Source organism: Enoplosus armatus, chromosome 12, assembly GCF_043641665.1.
Source record: "Enoplosus armatus isolate fEnoArm2 chromosome 12, fEnoArm2.hap1, whole genome shotgun sequence".
Taxonomy (NCBI): domain Eukaryota; kingdom Metazoa; phylum Chordata; class Actinopteri; order Centrarchiformes; family Enoplosidae; genus Enoplosus; species Enoplosus armatus.
The window spans coordinates 11,939,314-11,966,067 of record NC_092191.1 but is presented as its reverse complement, the minus strand read 5'-3'; the positions used below and the strand labels follow the sequence as shown (position 1 = coordinate 11,966,067).

At 41.5% G+C, this 26,754-nt stretch overlaps 1 protein-coding gene across 2 annotated transcripts; it reads left to right on the top strand.

Moving 5' to 3' along the window:
* Nucleotides 1-146: 146 nt before the first annotated feature.
* Nucleotides 147-16,975, top strand: ccar1 (cell division cycle and apoptosis regulator 1). 2 transcript variants are annotated; one of them, XM_070915696.1, is made up of 26 exons: nucleotides 147-167; nucleotides 1,421-1,582; nucleotides 1,811-1,986; nucleotides 2,094-2,222; nucleotides 2,578-2,610; nucleotides 3,413-3,609; nucleotides 3,891-4,017; nucleotides 4,581-4,700; nucleotides 5,898-6,090; nucleotides 6,283-6,427; nucleotides 6,529-6,684; nucleotides 6,791-7,016; nucleotides 7,970-8,083; nucleotides 8,434-8,600; nucleotides 9,440-9,650; nucleotides 10,858-10,941; nucleotides 11,054-11,242; nucleotides 11,383-11,574; nucleotides 11,713-11,949; nucleotides 12,047-12,176; nucleotides 12,454-12,542; nucleotides 12,636-12,776; nucleotides 12,905-13,025; nucleotides 13,140-13,322; nucleotides 14,474-14,679; nucleotides 15,887-16,975. In XM_070915696.1, exons 2-26 carry the CDS (start codon nucleotides 1,471-1,473, stop codon nucleotides 15,950-15,952), a joined length of 3,744 nt encoding a protein of 1,247 aa, XP_070771797.1. In that variant the 5' UTR covers nucleotides 147-167; nucleotides 1,421-1,470; the 3' UTR covers nucleotides 15,953-16,975. The 2 variants fall into 2 exon arrangements, with proteins under 2 accessions (XP_070771797.1, XP_070771796.1); XM_070915695.1 differs by having other exon boundaries at nucleotides 6,508-6,684.
* The last annotated feature ends 9,779 nt before the right edge of the window (nucleotides 16,976-26,754 follow it).

Genomic DNA, 26,754 nt, shown 5'->3' with positions numbered 1-26,754 from the left:
TGTATCTTTTACTTCTACTAATGCGCTGGATGCACAGACACACAGGGACAGCAAGAATTTATTTGACAAGTAAATACAGATGAACCGCTTTGTCCACTGGACATAGGGTTCTCCAGGTCGCGCATGCGCAGCTTATGTCTACATCGGCCGGCGCAGGGGACAAGCGGGTAAGCAGTGTTGTCAATATTTTAATCAAAACCTTACTACGTTAGTTATCGTGAACATTGAAAGTACACTTGAAGTACTACGATTAATTACATGCAGAAGAGTTGCTGGCATTTGTGAATGTGTGTTTTTATTCTTTTAAAACATTGTCCATTTAGTGCCAGCTGCTAGAACCAGCGGACGTTAATGTGGGCCTCGCTTTCGATAACAAATTCAGCACGAGGCTAATCTGGCAACAAAGCTAACGGTGTGCAAATGCTAATTGTTGGCTAGCTATGTTATAGCTACTGTGTATATTTTACAGTAGCCATGCTGCGTTTCAGTATAGTAGTGGCTAAAGGAGACATGTTTTAATAATGTTGACCAAGCCATAATAACTTAATGCTTTCGTTAACTGCTGGTAACCACAACAATAACAGCATTAGCTTGCTAGACAGACGTAGAATGTTAGCTAGCTGCCTGTGCTAGCCTACTTTCAGTTAAAGTGGCTAACGTTAGCCAGACTGCCGCTGAGCCTGTCGAGGTTGCTGTGTCAGCATTTACTTAACGCTATCTACGGAGCACTGCTGAAGTCAAGGGTAAAAATGTCTGTATGCTTTCTGCGTACCAGTAAATTATTCTCTTGCAGTCTTAAATCGTCCCATCAAATGGCTTATTTCAGTCCCTCATGTTAGGCTAATGGCGTTTTATTATTGTAAGATAACCGTAGGAACTAGCTATAGTTAATGTTAATGGCTGTTGTGGCTTGTCCAGTCAGTGTAAACAACATGCTAGCCGTGTAAACGTGCCTTCAAATTCTCTCAAATGCAATATTTGAGGGAATAAGTTATCGCCACAGCGTTATCCTTGTCCCCTTGTTACTGTCCCCTTGTCCCATGCAGTTTTGATGCTACATTGGACATGGTTTTAGTCCTCATTGTTAACGCTTTGCTGGCTATCTATGGTTGCAAATGCACACACATCTTTCTGTGTAACCTACTACTTTGCAAAGTAAGCAGTTACATGTTATGGGCAATCCAATTTAGCTACTTGAGATTTTAATTTTGGACTGAGATATGTGGATACAGTTTACGTTTATCGGTTAAACACGTTATCTTATCTTTCATAGCCTAAACATATTTCACGGCATAATAGATTGATTTGTTTTACGTTCATTTGGGTGCACAAATGATCAAAATTCCTTTACCCCTGGTATCTGCTGGACTACTTACTAATATACCTAAATTTACATAGTTGTTTTTTTGTTTGTTTTCAGTGACAAGCATCGGCCTGGTGAGCGGAGACTACCCTAAACCTGAGTGAGTCATGGCCCAATACGGGGGACAGAAGAATCCGCCGTGGGCGACTCAATTTACCACTACAGCGGTGTCCCAACCGGGCCACTCAGGACAGTCTCTTGACCTCAACAGCCTGCACTGTGAGTATATCAAATCAGAGGTTCTGGGTTTTTTCATTTCCTCTCTTATTGGGTGCACGATTACACAAATATTTAATGTTGTACTCTTTTAGTTATATGGACTTTTTCTTACTGACTCTTACTGCTGCCATCACATCATCTCCCTCCTCCTATTCTACAGCAACGTTCCCCATTCAGCATATTTTTCCACACCTCTGAATCTGGGGCCTTATTTTCCCCTCTCTGCAGCTCTTGGTGTGCAGCAGCCGTCTCTTCTGGGAGCATCTCCCTCTGTTTACTCTCAGCAGTCAGCCTTGGCTGCGGTCTCTCTCAGCAACCAGTCTGCTGCAAACTATCAGCTATCTCAGCAAACTGCTGCCTTGCAGCAGCAAGCTGCAGCAGCTGCCGCAGCTGCACTACAGCAGGTGAGTCACAGTGAGAGAGTTGGCAATCTATGCATCTTGCCACGGTCACATGTAACACCGTTTGATCAACTACTTTTTCTCTCCCATGTCCTTTGTAATGTATGTAGTCTCAGATTAATTCAGCTCTCCAGCAGTATCAGCAACAGCAGCAGCAGCAACAGCAACAACAGCAACAGCAACAGCAGCAACCTCCCCAGCAACCCCCTCAACCGCAACTGTACAATGTACCTCATCAGGTGAAACATAGGCTCATTTTGCTTTGTGTCACACTTTTATTTTGGATAGTCCTCTGCTCATACAAACTCTGAAGAATATATTGGTTGGTGTAGACTCTCCAAAACAAATGAGTGTCTATGGATAACATCCCCTTGCACTCTTAAAGTGACTTTAAATCTTCTCCTGGAATCTTTCTTCCATTCTTTCTTTCCATTTTCCTTATTTTATTGTGCTCAATATTTCTTAGTAACTAACTAATTTTCTCTCCAGACAGATCATGTGAATGTGCTGTAAGTGTAATTTGATACGACTACTTAAGTGACCATATGTGCATATATAGCGCTAAATAGATCTTGTTTCCGTCTTTCTTCACAGCTTCCACAGCCTCAACAGGCACTGATTTCTCAGGTAATGAGCAAAAACACACATATTTGCCATATATATTTTTTGTCATTTCAAATATGCCAATCCTGGATTGTCATTGGGGTGAAATTAGTGATTTCACCAAAGGCCTCATACATATATAACAATTTTTCCTCTGTGTATATCCATATATACATACGTATCATGTTCAGGGTCACAAGGGGATGGAGCCTATCCCATCATGCATTGAGCGAGAGGAAGGGTACTCCATGGACTATCTGTGTAGCTTTTCTTCATTCTTTGTTGTCAATTCAAAAACTAAACTGGTGTAAAAGGCCTGTTGTCAGGTTTAACCCAGAGCAGCACTGTTTAAAATGCTTCTAATTTTTCTATCTGAGAAAGATACCGCATTGTTGGAGTGTGCCTATTGTGTAGGTCTTCCATCACCTTATTTCTATATTTCTCCAATTCATTGCAAATATTGATATTCTTCTCCAAGTAGAAGAGGCAAACTCCGAGACATACATGCCTAGATCAATTTGTATTTTTTATAGCCTTTGAAATTGAAATCCAAGCCAAATGTTTCCAAAGCCGACCAGATCAAAGCATTTTTGCCGAATTTGATTACTGATGGTTATTTTCCTGTTTTATTTATGGCTTTGTGTTTATGTGCTTAGTTTATTTATAGGAGAAAAGGCCACGTTTCGATTTGCTATCAAAATATCTCCCTTTGTGTTCTTGCAGAGTTTTAGTGGCCATGGTATTTACTGATTTGGTTTAGACGTGCAACCAAAGTGTGTTCATATTGGCAGTTTTTTGGATCTTTCTTTCTTTTCCTGACCCTCAGCCCCCAGTCGCCTTGCCCACCAGCCTAAGTTTGTCCAACCCGCAGCAGACAGCCCAGATTACTGTGTCCTACCCAACCCCACGTTCAAGCCACCAACAGCAGACGCAGCCACAGAAGCAGCGAGTCTTCACTGGCGTGGTCAACAAGCTACATGACACATTTGGCTTTGTAGATGAAGATGTCTTCTTCCAGCTAAGGTGAAAAAAAAACCCAGTATGGTCCTTGGCATCTCTGACTATTTCTTGTGTAAATGAGTGTGTTGGAGGAATTATAAATCAAATGCTGTCATTACCTATAGTTTCTTCACTGTATGCATTGCATTGACGCTACATTTTTCTTATGCCAGTGTTACACTGCCCCATATCCCATGCCATTATGTGGCACCCATAACAGACAGTTCCAAAGGATACATGCACCTTTTTCAACTTGAAACTGATGTGACCTGACATATAGAGATATTTTTTTTGTATCTTCTCAGTGCTGTGAAGGGGAAGACTCCTCAGGTGGGTGACCGGGTCCTAGTGGAAGCTGTGTACAACCCGAATATGCCCTTCAAGTGGAATGCCCAGCGCATCCAGACCTTACCTCAGCTAGCAAACCAGTCGGTGAGAACACTCAGAGGTTGCACTCAGTCGCTCAGAAAGGAGAGGATAACATTGATACAAACTGGGGGTTTCTGCCTGAGTTTTTATTCATTTTTTGATTTTTGGTATCATTATAATCTGTCTTTCCAATACATTTATCCGTGGTTTTAAAATTGCCCTGTCTGCTACAAAAATGCAAAGACGCATAATTTGTTTTTTTCCTTTTTTAAAAAGAAAAAAGGATTTAATTAATTCATACTATGTAATAATATTCACATGAGAGATTTTTTTCACATTTGAAAAAGGGTCCCACTGATACTGGGAGTTGCCCAAACTGATACCCCCAATTTAGTCCTTCCAAAGAAGACATTTTCTTAACTCTTACTCTGTACTTTGTTTGCTTCAGTTAATTTCAGCCATTGACTTGCCTTTGTGACAGAAGCTACATGGTTAAAAAGACAACATATCTGTTTGACTTGTCTATTTCCAAAAGTGAGATCCACAGGTTAATTTTACATCCTGGAGCATTCAGATTTGGTACCTCTCTGTCTTGTTTTGACTGTTGTGTTCTCAATCCTTTCTAGCATCAGCAGCAGCCTCAGCCTTTACCTCAAGCTTCCCCACAGCTCGGCAACCTTTACAATGAGCCAGGGATGCAGCTGCGCTACTCAGACATGCACTCCACTGCGGACAACAGACAAAATGTAACCCCCTAACCCAGAATCACACACCTTTTTGTCCTTCTCCTTACTCTGTTTCTTTCTTTGTTTCCTGGCTTTCTTTTTTCGCCTGTTCATGGTAAACATCTATTCTTAACTGCAGTTTTGCTTGTATTTTTTAGTTTGCTGTCATTGCCAAATGGATAGAACCACATTTTTTGTAACAATACCTCTCTTTGTTTTAAGGAACATTCATTTGTCTTACAAAGAGACTTTTTATACGATTGCTTCATTATACATTTTGATGTGCTTTTTGGGGTAGATTACAGCCTGTTTGCACAGGTTATATGTTTTTGTTTGGAAAACAAACAAATGTTGCTTGAGCTGTTACTTTTGTTTCAGAGATGATTTCCGGACTTTGGGCTTCTTAATATTTAAATCAATAAATCTCTCTACAGGGATGACAGGGACTTCAAGAAAAGCTGCTTTAAATGAGAATACTTTTATAATTTTAACATATTTTATGTAATACCAGGAACAGTTTGCAGTGTGAAACAAGCTTTTGTTCAGCCATGTAGAATTGCTTGACAATTTACTGTAACTGCAGCTTAATTCAGATATCTTGAAAATACATTGTGAAGAGGTTGTGTTGGATTCCAGTAATCTTTGGTATAAAGATTTGGTTTAAGGTGCCACTCAAATCAGTACCTCACCAATTGAATCAGTGCCTTACCAGTTAGAGAGACATGCGAGTGTGGTGGCAGTGATGTCTTTTGGTTGACTCTTTTTCAGCCAGGGGGCCAGATTTGATCTCGGCACCCTCTTTTCCGTTGAAAGTCCTGTATATAAAACATGAAACATCCTCAGAATATGTCGTTCATCATAAATGTTGTTACATGTAGCAAGTGATTGATAAAGCAGAACTGGTCATGCTTTCTTTTGGTTATGACTACAGGCAATACGCCAGACATGAAACTCAAAATAGGAAATGCTACTTTAGTGTGAATTTAGTCTCCTAATTATATTTTCCCCCAAAAACGAAACATCTTCAATTTACAATTCTTTCATTCAAGACCTTTTCCCATCTTCTGTCTTTCAAGCATCCACTGACCAAGTATTTGTGCGGTTCATATTGTTATTTGTTAAGCAGTCATTGGTATGGTAAATGAAGATTGTTTCAGGTCTGCCTGTGAACATATGCTCATCTCCTTGTTTTCCTTTTCTTTTTCGCTTCTTCTCTAGAGCCAGCCTCAAGCTCCTAACATGATGAAGGCTGCCCCCACCATTTTGCAGTCGCTACCTCCCCCAAACGCGTTCAATGTTCCGACCCAGGCTCCCCCTCCTTCCCTCCTGCAGGCCCAGTTGTCAGCTGCCTCTCTGGCCCCTCTCCTCCAAAACCCTCCTCAGCCTCTGCTGCCACAGCCTCCCCCCAAAGGTAAAATACTTGTCAGTGGGATTGCATTTGTCAAGTATTGGATATAGGGCAGTCAGGCAAGTGGTGATGATCACCACTATCTTTGCAGCTGTTTTGGCACAACATTGCCCACAAATCAAAGCTGTCTTTGTGGTGTGTTAAGTGATTAAACAAGCAGTCGCTCCACATTATTTCTTATTATTGTGTCTCTAGATGTGTTTTCCGGGGGTCTGCTTCAGCCCCCAGTGAGAATGATGCCACAGCCGCAGCCTGTCAGACGAATTGAGCCTCCTCCTCGTTTCCCCAGTCGCAATGATCGAGGCCCTGAGCTCATCCTCAGGACTAAAGAGGAACGCAGGTGGGATGGCGATAGATATCACCTGAGATCATCAAATATTTGTCACAAAAAATGCAATATGCATTAGTTATTCATCTTAGTGTTTTTACTCCATACTTTAGTCGAGACAGAGACCGTGAACGCAGGCGGTCGAGAGAACGCTCGCCCGCACGCAAACGTTCCAGAGAACGCTCTCCCAGACGTGACCGCTCACCTCGACGGCCTCGCAGGGTGGTTCCTCGCTACACCGTCCAGTTTTCCAAGTTCAGCTTAGACGGGTGAGTACAATCTTTTCAGTGGAAACAGATAACTGTTGTGATAGTCAACATTATTAGTACTAGTTCGTGTTGTGGGGGTATTAACTGTCCTCTGTGGGTTCTCTAGCTCGAGCTGTGACATGATGGAGCTGAGAAGGCGCTATCAGAGCCTCTACATTCCCAGCGACTTCTTTAATGCTGTCTTCACCTGGGTGGATGCCTTCCCTCTGACAAGACCCTTCCAGTTTAGTAACGCCTGTAACTTCCACATCTTGCACAAAGAGGTGGATCCTCCTGTCAAGAATACAGCTGTGTTGGACCCTCCGGATGCCAACCACACCTACAGTGCTAAGGTAAGACTGTCAATGAGAAATACACTGCACCAGTGTGTTTTTCATATTCAGTAAGATGCAGTGGATAGCCAGAAAAATCATCCCATGTTTTTATTCCTCACAGTTAAAGTTGTTAAGTTGTAAGAGCCATTATCAAATGACAACTACTACTGGTGTTGGTCCAAGAATGGGACCAATCCAATATTATGGTCAACAACTAAAACACTGTGTCCCACACTATCTTTTAGATTTGGTTTAATGATGGTGGACACATTAATTAGGTAGCATATAAAGTAGGGATCTACATGTAGGAAATCAATGAAGAAGCTCACAAATTTCAAAATGAAACACAATAGACGAAATAAAAGTAAATCAGACAATAATACATAGGACTGGAGATAGGTGAGGTGTGCATGTTGAGTCTTCCTCTGGCTACAGTTGCCACAAACCTTCTATACATCACTACAAAAAGATGCACTTGGGAGGGATGTTAAAGCTTTAATCCTTAAGATTTCAGTCATGGTTGATTTGGCTGGTTTAATACTACAAGAAACACTCGTCCTGTACTGAAATGTTCAGGCAAATACATGTTCTGTTATGCTGTTCATGCTACTGTTGCAAGGACACAATAGCAGGGATTAGTAAAATTGGCAGCCTGTCGCCTGCAACTCTTCGTCTAACAGCTTCTTATTCCTGTGGTACCTTGCAAAAATTAGAAATGACGAAAAAAGTGGATTACATTTATTTTCCTGTGAATTCATTGTGCTTGTGTAGCCAAATTGAATCCACCAGAATGAACGCAATGGCGGACTCCACCAGTAATGCCTCCTATATAGAGAAATTATTTCTTCAATAGCCATTCAATATGTTCATATTTGGTAAAGAATGCACAGCATAAATAGTGTAAGAAATGAGGTTTGATTTCATGAATATGTTTAGGATTGTGCCTTTGATGTGGTCTCTTTATGTTTCAGGTGATGCTACTGGCTAACCCCAGTATAGAGGAGCTCTATCACAAGTCCTGTGCTCTGGCAGAGGACACCCAGGAAGTCAAAGACTCCTTCCAACATCCTGCTAGACTCATCAAGGTACATCACACACTTTTCGACTTTTCGTGCTCTTCGATCCACGTGAGCTGACAATGATCCTATTCCATTACTGAGAACTCATAATGTGGAGGAGCCCTAACTGACATTGGCCCCCTTGTGTAAACAGTCCTGGTGTTTTTTTTTTTGTCTTTTGGTTGTGGAGCCTCAGAGGTATGATTATTTGGACATGCCGCTGATCTTTTTATCTTTCTCTCTGTCTCTATCCTTTTTTTTTTTTTTTTTTACTCTTTCCATCCTCCACACCCTTTATCAATGTTGTCATTCCCCATTTTCATCTAACCTATTCTACTCTGGCTCTGCTTTGTACCCTGTTTGTCTTTCTCCTTTAGTTTTTGGTGGGAATGAGAGGTAAAGATGAGGCCATGGCCATTGGTGGTCACTGGTCTCCCTCTCTGGACGGAGCTGACCCAGAGAAGGATCCCTCAGTCCTTATAAAGACAGCCATACGCTGTTGCAAGGCACTCACAGGCATAGACCTTAGTCTGTGCACTCAGTGGTAAGAGCTGTTATTTGATCAATATTTATTTTTCCTATTGATTGTGTTTCTGTTTAAACCTATTAACTCTGCTGGTACTAAAATACCTAAATGAGTAATATGAGTATAATATGCTGTAATTTTACTACTTCTATACTAAATCTCATCCTGGACATGTTGGGTGATTTTTTTTGTTTCCTTTTTTATATTAATGATTCTTGTGTTGCTACCTATTATTTACGTTTATTATTTATTGTGTTGTGCAATGTTCTTTTTGGCCTTTTGTGTGTTGTCGTCTTGGCTCTCTCTCTGTCACACTCTATACATATACATGCATATTTCATTGTGAAACCAAACGCATGGACTGTGGCTGGAAGCAGTAGCCTGGACCAGAAGACACTGCCATTAATTTTTTTTTATTATTATTTTTCTCTTCCCTCTGTTAAATATCTTACATATTTAACTGGCTTTCACTGTCCTGTTGATTCTGACTCTCTTCGCACAACCCTAATGTAGTGCGTTAAGTGTATCCTAGGTTAAATGCAGAACACTCATCCATAATTGGCTGAAGCTATAATGGGGATGAATTTTGGGGGTGTGATTTATTTTATGTGATTGTCTGTCAACTTTCTCAAAATGGCTGGCGTAACCTGTGACAACAGTTGGAGAGCTGCAGACTGGGTCCATTTGTCTATGCTGTGTGTTGAATGGGAGAAGGGTCACTGTAATGATGAGTACAATCATTCAGTGACCTCATGGGAGGGAGTAGCTGTAGAAGGCTCGCCCTAGCAAGGCTTGCCTTTTATACTGTGCCCTGACTAGGATGTTTCTTTCCAATGCACCTTCTTCCTTTGCGACAGGTATCGTTTTGCAGAGATTCGCTATCATCGGCCGGAGGAGACACACAAGGGGCGGACAGTCCCTGCTCATGTGGAGACAGTGGTTTTGTTTCTTCCGGATGTTTGGCATTGTCTTCCTACCCGCTCAGAGTGGGAGGTGCTGTCACGGCGACTCCGGGAGCAGCTGGCTGAGAAGCTGTCGGCCGAGCGAAAGGAGGCGGATGGAGAACAGGCACTGAACCGCTAATCCCTCTCTTCTCATTTCCGCTTCTCACAGGAAGGCACAGGAATTACAAACAAAAACAAACCCCAGATACACATCAGACACAAAGCACACCTCACCATTCACGCAGACAGACACGAACACAGGCAGATTATTGTTCCACCAAACCTCACCTAGGCGCCTTCTGTTTACTCCTCCACCTGTCCCCTTCTCCTCTGCTCCTCCATCAGCACATCCACCTTCCCTCACATCCAGCAGACACATACAGTGGAAGCAGTGAGACTAGGTTGTGTTGTGTAGGCCCTGATCGCAACTGATAAAACAGCTTCCAGCTCCTCAAACACCTCATAATTGGGTGCTAATCCGGGTATAATCATTCATGTTGATCCTGGCACTTTGGTATGCATTATTTTAAACAATACTTGGTGTACCTGCTTAGAATTTGGGTGCTTGCAAATTGGTGTAGCATATTGGTGATCTCAAATAGTCTCTCACATTTGAGCCAGTGGTGATTTTTTTTTTTTTTTTAACACTGGAATCTGAAATATGTCTTGGCTGGAATCTGTGGAGTCAGTTGCGTTTAAATAACGTGTTTGTTGTAGAAATGTGCATTTTTATATGATTTTTCACATCAGTTTGATATTGTCTGACTTCAAAAAGAGAACCCCAAGTCCTGTTTCTTGTCTGTTCTTGTTGTTGGATTCTACATTCACATTTGGACTATATGTAGAATTTGGTTTTTCCAGGGCAGTTGGTTGGACAGAAGGACAGATGGCTCCTATCTGACGTAGGTGTATAAAACCCATAAATGGCAATACCCAATACCCCAGTCATAGACCATGGTAGGGCCACCCTATCCTCACTCCGTTTGGAGACCAGCTTCAGTTCACCTGATGTACCTACACACCTTTTGGACACACCTCTCATTGATTTATACCTTTTTTTGTGTTCCACAGATTGATTGATTGGCAGCTGGGGGGCATTTCTGTTGGTTTTTATAAGAGCTAGAGAGCTTCCCTGTGTATGCTTCAGTAGCAGTGGACTTAAACACAGTCGAGAGCTCACTAGGACGAAACAATGAAAGACAGATGTGACCTTGCTTCTTGCACGGATCAACTTTAAAGTTCACTCAGACCTCGAGTGGTGTGCTAACTGTTTGCTATCCCACCTCTGTCTCTCTCTCTGCCTGTCTCTGTCTTAATGATTTCTTGTCAAGGAGGAAGAGGAGAAGGATGACGATGAATCGAAGGACGTTTGCAATCCCACTCACTGGGCTAAACTTGACCCGAAATCAATGAAGGTAAGGTTCAAGGAGAAAAGACAAGGAATTCACTTAGAATTAGCTTTATGCCCTCTCATCTTCCCTGAGGTTAAATGTGCATTTACCACATCCCTGTTTTCTCCCCTTGTAGGTAAATGACCTGCGCAAGGAGCTTGATTGTCGCTCTCTAAGCTCTAAGGGGTTAAAGTCGCAGCTGATCGCTCGCCTCACCAAGCAGCTGAAGGTGGAAGAGCAGGTGGAGGAGTCCAAGGAACCTGAGAAACTAGAGAGCAAAGTAGCTGAGGAAGAGGAGCCATCTCGCGCTGAGGAAGACAGAGAGGTACAGAGACTTTTATTGATTAAATAATTATAATGCATTTCATAGTTTTCTGTTTTTTCAATATTTTAAAACCATTTCAGAAATTAGGTTTATCTTAGATTTCGTCTGAACCATCTAACTGAATTGTTCCTCTCTGTTAGGAGGAGGAAAGGAAGAGACAGGAGGAGCTTGAGCGCCAGCGGAGAGAGAGGCGCTACATCCTCCCTGATGAGCCTACCATCCTCGTACACCCCAACTGGGCAGCCAAGAATGGCAAATTTGACTGCAGTGTCATGTCCCTGAGTGTACTGCTGGACTACAGGCTGGAAGACAACAAGGAGCACTCTTTTGAGGTGAGAATTGCTGGTCACAGCATTTGTTTAATGCACAGAACATGTAAGAAGTCTACAGTGCACACATGTTTAATATCTCGCAAACAGACATTTGTCTCTATGCAGATTGATAATACACTGTCCTCTCTTTATGTCCAGGTTTCCTTATTTGCTGAGCTGTTTAACGAGATGCTACAGAGAGACTTTGGCTACCGCATATTTAAAGCCCTCGCTGCTTTTCCTACCAAAGACGAGAAGAAGGAAAAGGAGAAGAAAGCCAAAAAGGAGGCGGAAAAGAAGGAGGCTGAAAAACGTGACATAAAGAAGGAAAAAGAAGAAGAGAATGAAGAGCCAGCAGTAAAGAAGACCAAAGAGGATGAGGAGGAGAAGAAGAAGGCAAGCCTCTCAAACCTATCTGGTCTTTTCGGTCTGTCATTTGCTCAAAAAATGGTGTGTGTTTTCATGCAGTTGTGCGCCTTTTGTTTTAAACCAGGGTGATGAAAAGGCTGTGAAAAAGGAGTTGTCTCGAGATGAAGAGGAGAACGAAGATGATGGCAGCACGGCCAATGCTGAAGAATATGATCCCATGGAGGCTGAAGATGCAGATGATGACGATGATGATGGTACTGCTCTCTCTCTTTTTCTTTAAATACAACCTAATCCGCAATATGATTTGGTCAATGATGAGAAACCATGCACCACGCTGAACCTGTGATGGATAACGTTTCCACTGTTTCTGAGGCCATTAGTGGGGAAAAACATTGTTTTCTTTTTTGGGATATTTAATTATTTCTTGTATTACCATTGATTGAACACGCAAAGTAATAATAGCAAAATTTTAAAGATGTATTGACAAACTAGTTCCACTTTCCAACTCTATATTTCGATCAATATTTTTAGACAAGGATGATGACGACTCCAATGACAGAGACAGGAAAGACCGCAAGGATGACCGCAAGTCGTCCAAAGAGAGGTCCTCTAAAGACAAGGTTGGTTGGTTATTGTAGTAGGGATTTTATTAAGACATTGATGTAGCGTAAACATGGTTGTTGGTATAAATGTGGTGGTTGTTGTTACACCAGGAGAAGAAGCAGATGGTGACACACAACAAGGAGCTGCTGATGGCGTTTGTCTACTTTGACCAGAGCCACTGTGGCTATTTGCTGGAGAGAGACCTGGAGGAGATCTTGTACACACTGGGACTGCACCTTTCTCGTGCTCAGGTGAACACACTTGGCTGCTTCATTTTGTTTACTCACTCGCTCACTGCCCCCCGCTGATGTTTTTTCTGTCTCTGGGGACGTGTTCAGCTTACAGATACACTGTCATGCAGATTTCTTCTGTTTTTCAGATAAAGAAGCTGTTGAACAAACCGGTGGTCAGAGAGTCTTGTTACTACCGTAAACTGACAGACAGGGGAAAGGATGAACCTGTTCCTTCCTTTAATGAAGCCCAGATAGAAAACCTTATAGGTGAGCTGACATGTTATAGTTGAACATGTCTACATATGGCGGATGGCTGCTGAAGCTGATTATTATTTTTTTTTTTTAAATGTAATTTTATGATTTTTCTTTCTGTTTTGTCAGGTAACCGAGGACTACTTCCTGCTCCAAAAGCTCGTGCTCAGGCAGAGGCCAGCGAGTCTAGTAATCTGATCGTGTACAACGGAGCTATGGTCGACATCGGCAGCATGATGCAGAAACTAGAGAAGAGCGAGAAAGCAAGAGAGGAGATAGAACAGAAGCTCATGGTGCAGGATGCCAAAATGGGTATGATTTGACTTGTATGATCCTGTGCATGTTGTCTTATGAGGTGCAGGCTACACTCTGTGTCAGTAGTCCATTTGGACAATGATCTGGCTCAATTTGAGCTTTGCTACAGAAGAGTCCAGTCTCACTTAATTCAGCATTCTTCCTTCTGTGATTTCTGTTGAAACGTGAACTGGCACATTGCTATAAAATAGTATTCAGCAATATTGTTTTTCATTGTGAATGTTCAGAGCGGTGAAGAGAATAGCTAAAAGGTTCTGTATAGACCCACAGTGCCTTTTGTAGAATAGAAGAGAATTAAACTTGATTGTCCCGCCTGGGCAGGACATTTGTCACCAATAAAGATAATAATCCTGACACAATAAAAACACCACAGGCATCACAGATCATCAAAATCACAGCAATATATGTGGAGGAGTTATATCATTAAAATCTGCCATCATGGGGGTGTTTGTTTATTAAATCACCTGCGCTTGAAACAAAGGATCAAACAAAGGATTTTTGTTTACAGGAGGTGATCTGTGGTGTTGTCCAGAAGGCCTTATCTCAAATTTAGAATAGAGGGGATGCTTAGTGTTGTTAATTTAGTGGTTAACTTTCCTGTTTACAGCAGTGTTATATAGTGATATTTGTTGGAGGCCTACAATTTTCCCGGCTCTTCTGACAAACCTTGTCAGCTTGTTTGCTGTAGTCAGGTTACCATACCAGGTTATGATGTTAAACACAAGGAGCTCTCTAGTCTGTAACAAGGAATTATCTTTGGCAGGCTTTCCCACAAACATCAACATTGTCTGTGAAATTCAATGTGATCAATGAATTCCCAGATACTTTAGTTACTTTCGCAGGATAGCATAACAAACAAATTGTAAAAACATGTAAATATTGGCTGTAATAAGTTGTAAACTGGCACCAAAAGACTTTTTGATTGATACGATTAGTATATTCAGTATTATGCAGCTTGAAAAGCAAACTTTCCTTAGATGTTGTATATTTTTCTGATTTCAACAGATTGCTTTTCAAGTAGAAACTTTTTTCTGAATGTCAAATGATTTGCAAACCAATGTTTTCTCCCTCTTGACGCTCTCTGTGCTTATCCTTCACATGCCATCACTGTGATCCTCCATCTGACTTTGTGTTGTGTCTCATTCCAGATGAAGATTCAAAGGTAAAAGCACAGTTGGAGCAAGCCAACAAAATCTTGTCCAAGGAGCTGGAGGAGGTGAAAAGCACTCTGAGCCAAACTGAGCAGACTCTGAAGACTGTGGAGGAGCAGAAGACGATCTACCATGACCAGATTAGCAAGACGTCCAACACCTTGATGTCCACCTTCAAAGGGCTGCTGGCAGTGCTAAATAAGGTGCATTGTTTTTAAAAAGCACTAAATTGCTGTTCATCTCTTTCATTTTTACTTCGAGGCAGGAAATGAGCTCATAAGCCATTTTGGATTCCATAACACTGCTGGCTCCATCTGCTTGTTTAAAGTGATGGCATTTTGTCATACAGACATACGTGACTTTCACATTAAAAGTCTTTTAAATTAAGAGAACGGGGAGAGAGGGACAAGAGAACAGCAACAGAGTTCAGAGGGTTATGATAGGTGAAACTACTAAATAAATAGTTATTAGAGAGCTAATATCTGACAGTGCATTCAATGTTGGGAAAGTTGGGACTTTAGTTTCATCCCTGTTTACTCACATGCTGTGTGTAAAGTGTTTTGCTGGATATTGATTTATTCATCCATGCAGTTGGCATAAATGAACATTTGAAATACGTGGAGTGAAATACGTTGGCCAGATTATTATTGTGGTTGTACAAAGTTTTAGATTGATCTGATCCCAGAAGAATCTCCTGAACAACTTAAAAGTGGCTCTTTCACAGTGTTCTTTTTTGTTTGTTTGCATACAGAGGATGATTGAGGTAATACATTTATTACAGTGATCTTAGAGGTACAAGACGTGTATTTTATCTCTCTGCATGGTTCGCCTTGTGCTGCTGATAATCTGTCAACATCCAATTCGGACTTGAGTCTTGAGCCGTGTTGAACGTGATCCTAAAATCTTAGTGGAGGTGGGGCGGAGGTGGTTCTGTGGGGACTTGGCGTGGGAACCCACTGCTTGAGGGGCGCTGCTCTCTCCCCCAGCTTCATGGCTATGGCATGTTTGTATTTCGGGCCCAGGGTTAGGGTTAGTGTGTGTGTACAATTAAAAAAAATTGAGTGAAAAAATTGATTAATAAAGGTCCCACCTAATAAGATTGCAGTTGTGACTTTTACATAAAAAGATTTGAGGCTTCACACTTAGCAGCACAGTGACATCTGGTGGCTTGTAAAACTTATAGCAGCCCTTAAAGACTGAAGCCTCTACATTTAATAGTACAGTAGAATAATTAATAATTGTGTTGTCCAAAAAGCCTAAGCCTTTAAACTTCATGGTTTGTAGTTATGTAACATTTCATATGAGTTGTGATTGGTGAATGCTAGTCATTGAACTAGCCTATTACTTATATTCCATTATTATGTGTCTGAAATGAACTACATTCACTGACTGTTTTTCTGTCTCTTTCAGGATCAAGAAGTAGACGATTCTGGTGAAGAAGTTCGTACGTCTCAAACAAACGGTGCTGATGAATGAGTGACACGTTTAAACAAAATGAAGCTAATCTGTAACACTGATTATCTTAACAATTGTACATATTCACTAAACAAGCATAATTTGGCTGTGTTTTATTTGGACCTATTGTCTCCCAAGTACTTGTATAAATTTATTAATGAATTAGTTCCCTTGTGTTAATTTGACTTCAGTTTCTGTGTACAATAGATTTATTTCTGAGGAGTTACTTTTCTTACCTAGAACCATTTTAACTATGACAAAGCTTTCAAAGGCTTATTTTCATAGTTTTAAGGAAGTTAAGTTCAGTTGCTAACATTTCTTTTCACCATTGCTTTAGCTTTGTTATGGCCAATAAAATACCACGTTGTAGATTTAAATGCCAGTATGTGTGGGTTGTACCTTTTTCAGAGATTTTTTGTTTTTCTAATGAGCAATAATGATGCTATTTATGTGCGAGAGAATTCATTAAAAAAAAAAAAAGAACTATATTTAAAATGAACTAATTTTGGATGGAAAAGGGGGGGGTGGGGGGTTCCATGTGGTTCAGACAGAATCTCTTTGTAAATCTCCCCCATCTGCTGTTTAACCACGACTGTGTTCAATAAACACATTGAGTGTGTAGTTCTTCTATTTTGCTGGTTTAACTGGTTTCCGCTGTGTTTTCCCGAACACATGGCTATGCATGGTTCCTGCCTCTCTCGGACCTTTTTGCTGTCGGCACCTCCTGACTGTATCCACCAACTGCTGCACTGCCAGTTACAGATCTTCATGTGTTACTGTGACGAGCGTCTGTCTTGTTTTCTTACAAAGGAAAACTACATCTGAACCAAAAGATAAGCTCAATGAATGTGTGTTGTGCTGAAGGAGTCTTGAACATGAACATTTTGAAATCCATCTCTGAACTGTGTGCGTTGGTTTGGGTTGTTCTAGAAAAGAGGCACAATTGCATTCAAATGTGCACCCAAGCAGGCAATTTTATTTTTCTATTGAAAATGTACTCTATGGATGTCTTGTGCAAGAGTAAAGTGGTCCGTTTTAACACGACGGTGTGTCTGCATTTTTCTACCTTAATGTTGTGATTTACAGCTGTAATCCTGTCACTATGTTTGTCATTAAGATATTAAGCCGACCTGTAGCCACCTTTGAGGAAACTGTTGAATTACTGTTGGGAATTTTGTGTATTTTCCTTTTTTTTACTTTTACTCTGTCATTTACTAGATTAATAACTGTTGTACTTCATATGAGAACTATGTTGATTTTTCACTGGTGAAACTTTTTCTTCCTGACATTAAGCACAATATAGCTAATTTGAGTTACGTCACGCCATTTATCAGGAACAGTCTGGTTCTAGAGAGACATTATGGGTGTGACCAGACACAGTTTGGACAGGAATATTAATTATGTAGCATATTGCCATAGAGTTTGTATGAGGAACAGGGAGGCTCCTGCTTCACAGCCTCTTGTAGATCATTTACCTTTGAAGCTTTTGTTTCCTGAGGTGTCTCTTTTATGTCTTTGAGCCGCTGGACAGTTCTGACCTCCTGTTGGTGTAATTCTAGGTGTGTTTCCTTGTTAAGGGAGTGGCGGGAGAGGAAACACTTTCCTTCACACTCCTTCCTTCCGCACGTTGTCACTCTATTATAAGACTAGGTTTTAATTAATATTGTATCGGTGATTAGTCGTTCAATAATCACTTTCTCTTTCATATATTTCTGATATTGTTGTGGTAAAACCGTCATGTACACTGTCCAGATCTTAAGTCTAAACTGTTAGACCTCACTGCCCACTCATGAAACACTTGTGTGTCTTCATTTATTTTAGAGCCTTTTTTTTTTACACCATTGCAGCTGCCTGTGGTAATAAGCTTTCCCCGAACATTTTCATTTAAACCCCCTGGTCTTTCCTCAGTGTATCACAAAGGTGCTGCAGCTGTGAAACTGGCTGCTAAATTTGTTCCCACCAAGTAGTTCACATTAAAAAAAAACTTTACTTAGCAGGAAACATCCCTGTCTGTTTCCAGCAGCTTGTCTATGTCATTTCCTAGAGAACAATGACTATCTGTCACCCAGTACGTCGGTTATGTGGCTGCTTTTGTCCGGGTGTCGTGCCCTGAATGCTTGACAAACAAACCTCATTTGCCCCCCCCCAAGTAACCACATGCATTCTCCTCACCCCTCAAACTCCTGCAGCAGCTGTGTGTGTGGGTGAGGCTCTGCACTTGGATGTGTGTACATATGCGTATGCATGCACATCCAAGTGATGTGTGAAATTAGACCCCACCGCAGAGGGCAGGGCAGGTAACCCCACTCCCAGGCTGCAACAGAAGGCTTTTGTGGTCTCCTCCCCGCCCCTCCTCCTTAACCCCCCATGACTGCTATCAAAGAGTGCTGCACTCACAGGCCGGGCTGCTGACAATCAGACCGTTTCAATGCGGGGTCGGAGTTTCCAGGGGAGAGGGCAGACGGGGTTAGTAAAAAGGGAGTTTGGTTTAGTAACTGATCATGCTGCTACTTTCACCCCCTCCACCGATCCTCGCTTTTCATGTAAATCAGACCCCTGAAGTCTTTGGGTGCGGTTATGGAGCATGTGTAGGTGCAGTATGACGTTACACTGGTCTCATTGTTAGTTTAACTAATTCTTACTTTTCCATATGCTTGTAGATTTGTTTAAATTCTCCCCTCTCTCTTGTCAGCACGTTGGCAAATCACTCTTTTCCATTAACACCCTCCGTCCTATGTGCATGTCAAGAGTTCAGAGTCGTAGTTATCATGACAAAAGCAGCTCCCCCTGCTCACACACAGCTTGTAGAGACTCAGTGGGTCGGCTTTTCAGGAGTCAGTGTTTGTTAGCTCTCTGCATTGTTTCTGGACAATCCCACCTATGATGGTGACATAATAAGACACAAATGCAGCCAAACAAAAAGATCCATTATAAACCTGTGTTAGTGTTTATGTGCCAAAAAGGCAACTTTCAACCTCAGAATCCAAATGAATCTAAAGTGACTGAACCCTGACTGTGTCCTTTATCTTCACAGCAGCACCAGAGCTCTGTCTTTGCTGAACTGTCTTTCACCTCAAAAACTGTACAAGATTTATTCTTTGCTCATTATTGTCTGGCTGTATTGTGCAGCATAGAATTGAATTTCCTGAGCGATGAATTGTGATGAGTCGTCTGATAAGTCATTCAGACGACGAATGACCCAGCTTCCCTCACACATCCTCTGGGGGTAAATACACTTTTTCTCACTCTTTGAAAATCTCGCAGTTTTGCCAGAAATCTTTCTTACCACCAAAGTCAAACAAACAAGTCAACCGCCCTCTTACGTGCTGTTTGATATTTCAGGTAATTGATACATGTGAGGCTCCATTGAGTAGCTCTGCTTGTCTCCCCAGCAGCCTGCACAGGCCCCTGCTGGAGTAAAGAGAGAGAGAGGGGCCCCTGTTCAGCTGGAGCTGCAGGAACCCAGCTTCCTCAGGAGCGGCGCAGCAAAGTGGTGTAGTTGTTGAGGAAACGATCCCCCTCTCAAAGGCCTTTCCCTGGGAATACTGGGTTACAGTGTGAGAAAGTTCCACAGTTGTTTTTGACAGCGTGTCTCTGGGGCGTCTCCCGCCTCACCTCTGTGCTGTGGGGACCGCCGTCCCAAGACCATTAGGACCAGCAGAGGATCGACAGTCCACTGCTACAGCATCCTCCTCAAGTGCAGTGTAAGTATGAATGATTGGACACTTACAGCAAAATCAGGTGGCCCTTTAATGCAACTGTACACCGCTTCACATCAATGTGAAGCAAGTTTCACATTTCACCAGTTAACAATAGCTGCACAAAGCGCAGTATTCATCCGGGCTTAGCATCTACACTTTGGGGGAAAAGCAGATATTCCCTAATTGCCACTGCATGCTGCCCTGAAGGAAAGTATGTCACTCAATAAGATAATCATACAGTGGGAATCCAGCATTGCCAGTACCAGCTTGCTATTTGGAAAAACAAACATTTCCATTGTAAAATTGCATAGCTGGCTTTGACACAGTGCATGCAAACATGGGTCAAAACATTCACAGAGCAACAATGTGTGTGTGTGTGTGTGTGTGTGTGTGTGTGTGTGTGTGTGTGTGTGTGATAAACACAGGAAACATTTCCATTCAGGGCAGCTGGTACAATAACTGCCAGTCAGTGGAAGGGCTGCAGGTGTGCTGCAGGGTCAGCAGGCCACGAACTCAAAGCTATTCAAATATCTGTAGCAAATGTGCAACATCTTGCATCCATGCTTGATTTGTATTTCTATTTTTCTTCCTCTGTCTTGGATTAATGTGAATTTATAGGCTGCCCAAAGTGAATATTGATAAAATGAGAACTTGTTAAAGGACAAGTCTGGTGATATTTATTGTTTTTCTTATTTTCAACAAACTCCACTAAAACAACAATAAACTGATCTCATAGTATTCTCTCTGTCTTATTCCTCTGTGCCAAAGACCTCCATTGTTCGAATGCTTAATTAATTTGCTTAATAATAATTTAATTTAATTTCTGAGTTATTAGCCTGGTCTCTAAAGATATTATTCTGTTGAAACACATTCTGACCACCTGATAAAGTCAAATATTCACTCTCCTTTCAGCTGTTTTTGGTCTCCACCGAACAACATGTCCTAAATATTGCAAGCAAGGGGACAGTTGCTGTCTTCGACAAGCCTCCTCTCTGCCTCCTGCATCCTCCAGCTCTCTTTCCTGAACGTCTTCCTCTCTCAAAGCTCTAAAACAGACCAGGAAGTCACCGTGAGGCATTTCCTGCATGCTTTACATCACCTTGAAGCTGAAGCAGGAGTCGCTGGGAACAGTGGACGCATGCTCTTCAGTGTCCTCTGTGTGTTCTTGCGTATCTCTGTGATGCACACTACAAGAGCATATGTTACTTCATATATCCCTCTCTGGCTCAATAACAGTAGGTATTTTTTCCCTCTGCTGGTGGGTGCGCTCCATTAATGAAGCTCATATGCTGCACACGTCTTTGATGTCACACCGCCATGGAGGCTTTCAGGCTCTGCTTCTTCAGTTCAAAGCTCCGGTCATTTAGATCCCGCTTTAATATAGTTAGTGGAAGCCTGGATGTTAATTTGGTGACAGGTGACAAATCACAGGCCGGAATAAGCCTTGATGTTGGTGAAGTCTGCCAATCAGCTGATGGGGTCTGATTTAAGCTGCATTTGGGGAATAGGCCCAAAGCCAAGAACCTGGTGCACATCACCTGAGCGAAAAACAATTTGATGAATCCAACGAAAAGCCAAATATGTTGTACTGATATATATTCCTCTATTCCTGTTTCAGTCACAAGGGAGACGTTGTCAATAAAGTGAAACACATAAGTTATTGATAGATTGCTGGAAATAGTAGAAAACCACAGGGTCCATTTAGCAGCTGTTCAGCGGCTTTCAATCATCTTCCTCTGCAATGTGGACTACACACAGAAGGCTTCGACAAAATACCAGGAAGTTTATATACTCACGTTGTTTATTATACTAACAAGATCCTTAAAACATAGATACTATGATTCTTACAAAATGATTGCCTTTTTTTTTCATGCTACTTTTCTACTCTTGAATGGGAGCACCTGTAACTGTGTAATTTCCCCCCAGGGATCAATAAAGTATTTCTGATTCTGATTCTGATTTTGATTCATTAATCAATTGTTTAGTCTATAAAAAGTGCGAAAATAGTGGGCCCATCACAGAGTCCAAGGTGACGTCTTCAAATTGCTTGTTGCATGTTGTTTCCACGACCATGACTATCTCAACAGGTATTGAATGGATTGGCAATTCAATTTTGTATAGACATTCATGGTCCCCAGACAATGAATCTAAATTCTTTGGTCATCCTTTAACTTAGTATGCTGTTAGCATGCTAGTAAGCTAAACTAAGATAGTGAGTAAACATTACTGGCTAAGAAGGTGTATGTTTCATATATCAGAGTAAGGACAACCTCTTTTCTTTAAACACTATACATGTTAAAAGCAGCAAAGTTAGCATTGTCACTGTGAGTATGTTAGCATGCTGACATTAGCATTCTTCTGTGTTTATTGGCAATTTATTTTCAATTGCACTCAGTTTAATAATTGTTTAAAAACTGCTTCTTTACATACAAGTCTAAGAACAATTGTTTAATCCAGAAGAATAAACCAACCTTCTACCTCTGAATTATTTTGTCTGTTCATCCACTTTAAACCGTGAGAAAACTATCACACGGGAACACAGAAAGCTGCTTGGTAACAATAAGAGACTGTTATGGCTTTACTGAGGTCAGTGTTTGATGAGAGTCTGTTGCACCTGTGAACTCAGCAATGTGTACATGGATAGTGCACAAACACTACACAAACTGTGGAAGAAAGAAGAGACTAAACCGACCGACCCTCCTGCACTCGCACACAACCTCAAAGTGCAGCTGTAGACATCTGTCACATGGCTGTGATCTCCAGCATGTCCACAGGGTCTTTTGTGTGTGTGTGGTTCATAAGGATGTGGGTGTAAACCATCAGTCACCACCATATCACACTACACAGTGCTCAAAGTAACTCTAAATTATTCTCTTTTCTCTTTGTTAAGATGCCCTCTAAAACGCTCAGAATATAAAAGCATCCCTCCTCCTCTGAGAACTAAGTGCTTTGCTGGATTCCCTCTCTCTTCTAGACTTATTAAAACAACATGACTCAATTATAATCCAGACTTAAGTAGTCTTGTTTTATGGGAAAACCACTATCATTATGTTTGTCTGGCTGCCTACTGACTCTGTGAAGTGAGTCGCTCCTGCAGGTTTCACTTAAGATGTGCATTGATTTGTGCTCGGAAGCACTCAAGTGTGCATACATTACTGTCTTAAATGTCAGTACACACAGCCCGAGACTGAACGCGAACCAGCCAGGTCTTCCTTTGATCTCGGCTGCGATGGCAGAGTGCTGAAATAATGAAATTGTAATAACAGAGTACCAGGACTGATGCCGGGACATGTTCGCTCAGGCATAAAGATAAAAAAAAAAAACCCTGACATGGATAAAAAAAAAGATCTTAACAAGCAGGATGGATGAAGGAATTACACTTTTGATCCAAGAAAATAAATTCACGTCGACTTCCTTGGCTGAGTTTGACCTGTGTGTTTTTGAATCCATCCTCAGGGGAAACAGCTTATTCTTAAAGTGATAGTTCCACATTTTGGGAAATACTTGATAAGCACATTTTGTATCTTGCCGAGAGTTAGATAAGAAGATTATTCATGTGAGCTCGAGCTGGGAGGCGGTTAGCTTGAGTTAAAGTGTTTCTTGCTTGTTAAATATGGAAAGAGCCAGGCTATCTGCTCCCCCCTGCTGTCTATTCCATGTTTATGCTAAGCTAAGCTAATCCCAGCTCTAGCTCCATAGTTAACAGAGACATGAGAGTGGTATTGATCTTTTCATCTAACTCTCAGCAAGAAAGCGTATTTCCTTATTCCTTACAAAACTGGAGTAACTACGACCTCATTCAAGTGAATGGGTACCCAGTTCTTATAATACATCCATGGCTTTAGTGGTGCTGCGGACAGAACCAGGGTAGCTGTTTCCCCTCGTTTCCAGTCTTTGTGCTAAGCTAAGCTAACCATCTGCTGGCTGTAGCTGTATGAGTGTTATCACTCTTCTTGTATCAACCTTCAGCAAGACAGCACGTAATATAAAATGTCAACCTGTTCCTTTAAATATCCTCTGGGGGGTGTTTAAGAAAGCAAGTATGTGTGTTCATGACATAAAGCGTGTCCAGCTAAATACACAGTAACAAGCAATCATAGCGTTGCAGCCTCATTTCTCTTAAATGCTAAATCCTCATATCCTTTCTGGAATACCATTTTGACAGGTTACTGAACAAATGGCCTACACCTGACCCTCTAATGACCTCTGACCTCCACCATATGAGGCAGCACTGACCCTTTCTGTTTCCTCTCTGTTACAACCCAGATTTAAATTCCTCAGTGCCATCCTAAGCCTGACAAAGAAGTGATACACCCTGTAAAACACATGTCAGACTTATAGAAGTGAAGGTTTTACTGATGCAGAAGTTATGCATGCTGCCTTGTGTGCAGTGTTTCTGCTGAGGTTTAGTGACGATTTGGGTCATATTTATTCTTGGCATGGAGGTAAAGGGGAAGCCTTCTAGGGGTGTTTTAGTTAGAAAATGTCCCAAGAGCCAAGATCTTATAGCAGGACCAGATGTTTCAGTTTGTATGTAGAGACTCAAACTTTAGGTCCAGGATTGTGGTTCAATGAAATTATCATATTCAAAATATACACTGTGATCACGTCAAGGTCGTTGGCCCTTTGGAGACACCTGATACTACTTTGAAATTGCTTCATGCGCAGCAAGAGGGAGAGATACGTATGCTAATTCAAAAATCAGGGGCCGGAGTGCAGGATTTCATGTAATTATGGTAACTTGGTGAACTTTGCTTCTTGATAATCAGCCTCTCCACCAGACTAAACATTTGGAAGAAAGAGCCCTTAGATTATAAATGCGGGTCAGGCCGGCGGGTCAAGTCCTATTGTCAGTGCGCAGATAAAACAACGTGTGTGCCAATATTTTTATCTGGAGGAAGTTGCATGAAACAATGAGTGTTTCTGCAAACTTCCACGCAATGCAAACAGAGCTAGAAATGTCTGTGTGTGTTGGTACCTGTGTGTAATACCACACATGCTTTGTATTGTGGGAGTAGTCACAGATAGTGGCCACAACTCGCTGTATTTTTAGTAAAACATTGATTTAAAAAAAATGTAAAGCTTTTATTGTAATAAAGGTTAACCCTAACAGGTTCCCCTATATCTCTTGTGTCCTAGGGGTTTAAGGTGCAGACTATGTAATCGTCCCCTGTTCGAGTCTTCCGCGGGACCTTTGTTGCATTCCCCATCTCCCTCCCCTCATTTCCTGTCAGCTTTCAGCTTTCTACCGTCTACTCTCTAATAAAAGCATAAAATGCTAAAAAAAAAAAAAAAGGAAAAAAAAGTACCATCTCTTGCTCATGTCCGAAGAAGTCTCTCCACCAGCATCTGTGTGAAGGCTTGTAAACTGAACTCCAGCAGCTACGTTACAGCTACGAGCCAGGATAAATTTGCTAAGAGCCAAAGGTCTTCTTGTAACCACGGTTCAGAGCTGCAGTTCTGGGAGAGTGAGAGTACAAAAGCCACTTGAAACTGATAAATAATGAATGGAAAACAGCAATTATTAAAGGTATAGCTCGACTTTTGGGGAATTACGCTGTTAGATGAGAAGATTGGTACTGGTATTGGTAAATATAAAGCTAGAGCCAGCAGGTTAGCTTAGCTTAGCACAAAGACTGAAAACAGGGGGAAACAGCTAGCCTGGCTGGCATATAACCCCTCTTAAAACCCCCACATGTTCAGTCTTGTTGGTTTATTTATAAACCAGAAGGGTAAAAATGAAGTGGTTGAACCTACTCCATATGATGTTTACAATTAGTGAAGTATCTAAACCAAAGACATTAAATGCAGATATCTGAGATATCTTGTGCATCATTTTGTACACTTTTCCCCAAAATTCGGCGTGACAGATTTTGTATCCTTGGAAACTTTGTCTAGAATTGAAATAAAGTTTGAACAAAGTTTGGCTGCGCAGCATGAGTCTGAATTGGTCTGAACTGTTACTGTTTAAAATTATTATCAAAAGCTTTAAAAACCATAAGCCACAAAGAATCTCCTCAACTCATTTCTTATTAAAACACTCAGATCTTTAATCCCACACAGAATCTTTGCAAGTTTTCTCTTTTGCCTTCCAACTTCACTCGACTTCGCTTCCCCAGGACAGACTTCACATAATTCATCCTGTGTAGGCTGAGGTGATGTATTCTTTTCATGTACAGAGGAAGCGCAATATCCTGTTCCCACACGGGGCTCTAATACCACACTGAGGCAGACCGGCCCCCGGCCTCTCAGGGGCCTGAGAGCTCCTGAAACTAAAGCCACAGGCTCTCTGAGACTGTGATATATGAGGTGTGTATCTGTCTGTGCCTCAGACTCTGCCTGTTACAGTGTCAGTAAAAACAGGGACTAATGGGGTCCCTCTTTTGAAAGCACAGGGAGGAATGGTTCTCATTTTAGTGGCAAATATGTTCCCCGAGGCTCATGCACTTTTATTGAAAAAACATTTTCTCTTGTTCAGTGATTGTTGTGAAATGCAATATTTCAAGTTTATGTTATCCAAGGTAATACATGTGCCTCATGAGATCCCACACAAGCCAAAAGGCTCTGGTATCTGCATTAAATGATTTATGTGTGGCAGTAAGTCGCCATGAGGGTGATTGGTGATGGAAATAAACAAATATCATATGCATTGATTCTAAATCTATTAAGAAAAGCTACGTTCAAGCTTGGTTGGCACCTCATTCGACTAGAGTCCCCTTTGATGGAGATATTTTACAAGCCCTCCATGTTGCTGGTCCTAATTTAGACCTTTCCTTAGTTTTGGGTTAGGGTTAGGGTTAGGGCGCAACCTGCAGGCTACTTTTGTAAACCTATGTATTGTATTTTTTATATTTTCATGGCAAATGATGATGCACACAGCTTTCAAAATATCAAATAAAATCGTAAAGCTAACAAACAAAACAGGAAAACAAAATAAGGGTATTCAAAATCAAAATATGCTTTACTAGTGTGCCATGAATGAAACAGCACCTGTCCGGCAGGTTCCCGCAGAAGAGAAGCAACACACACACACACACACACACACACACACACACACAGACAGACCGGTGCACAGTCAGTGGGAGGTCTACCTGAGTGACCCAGGCAGCAGGCAGATGAGCC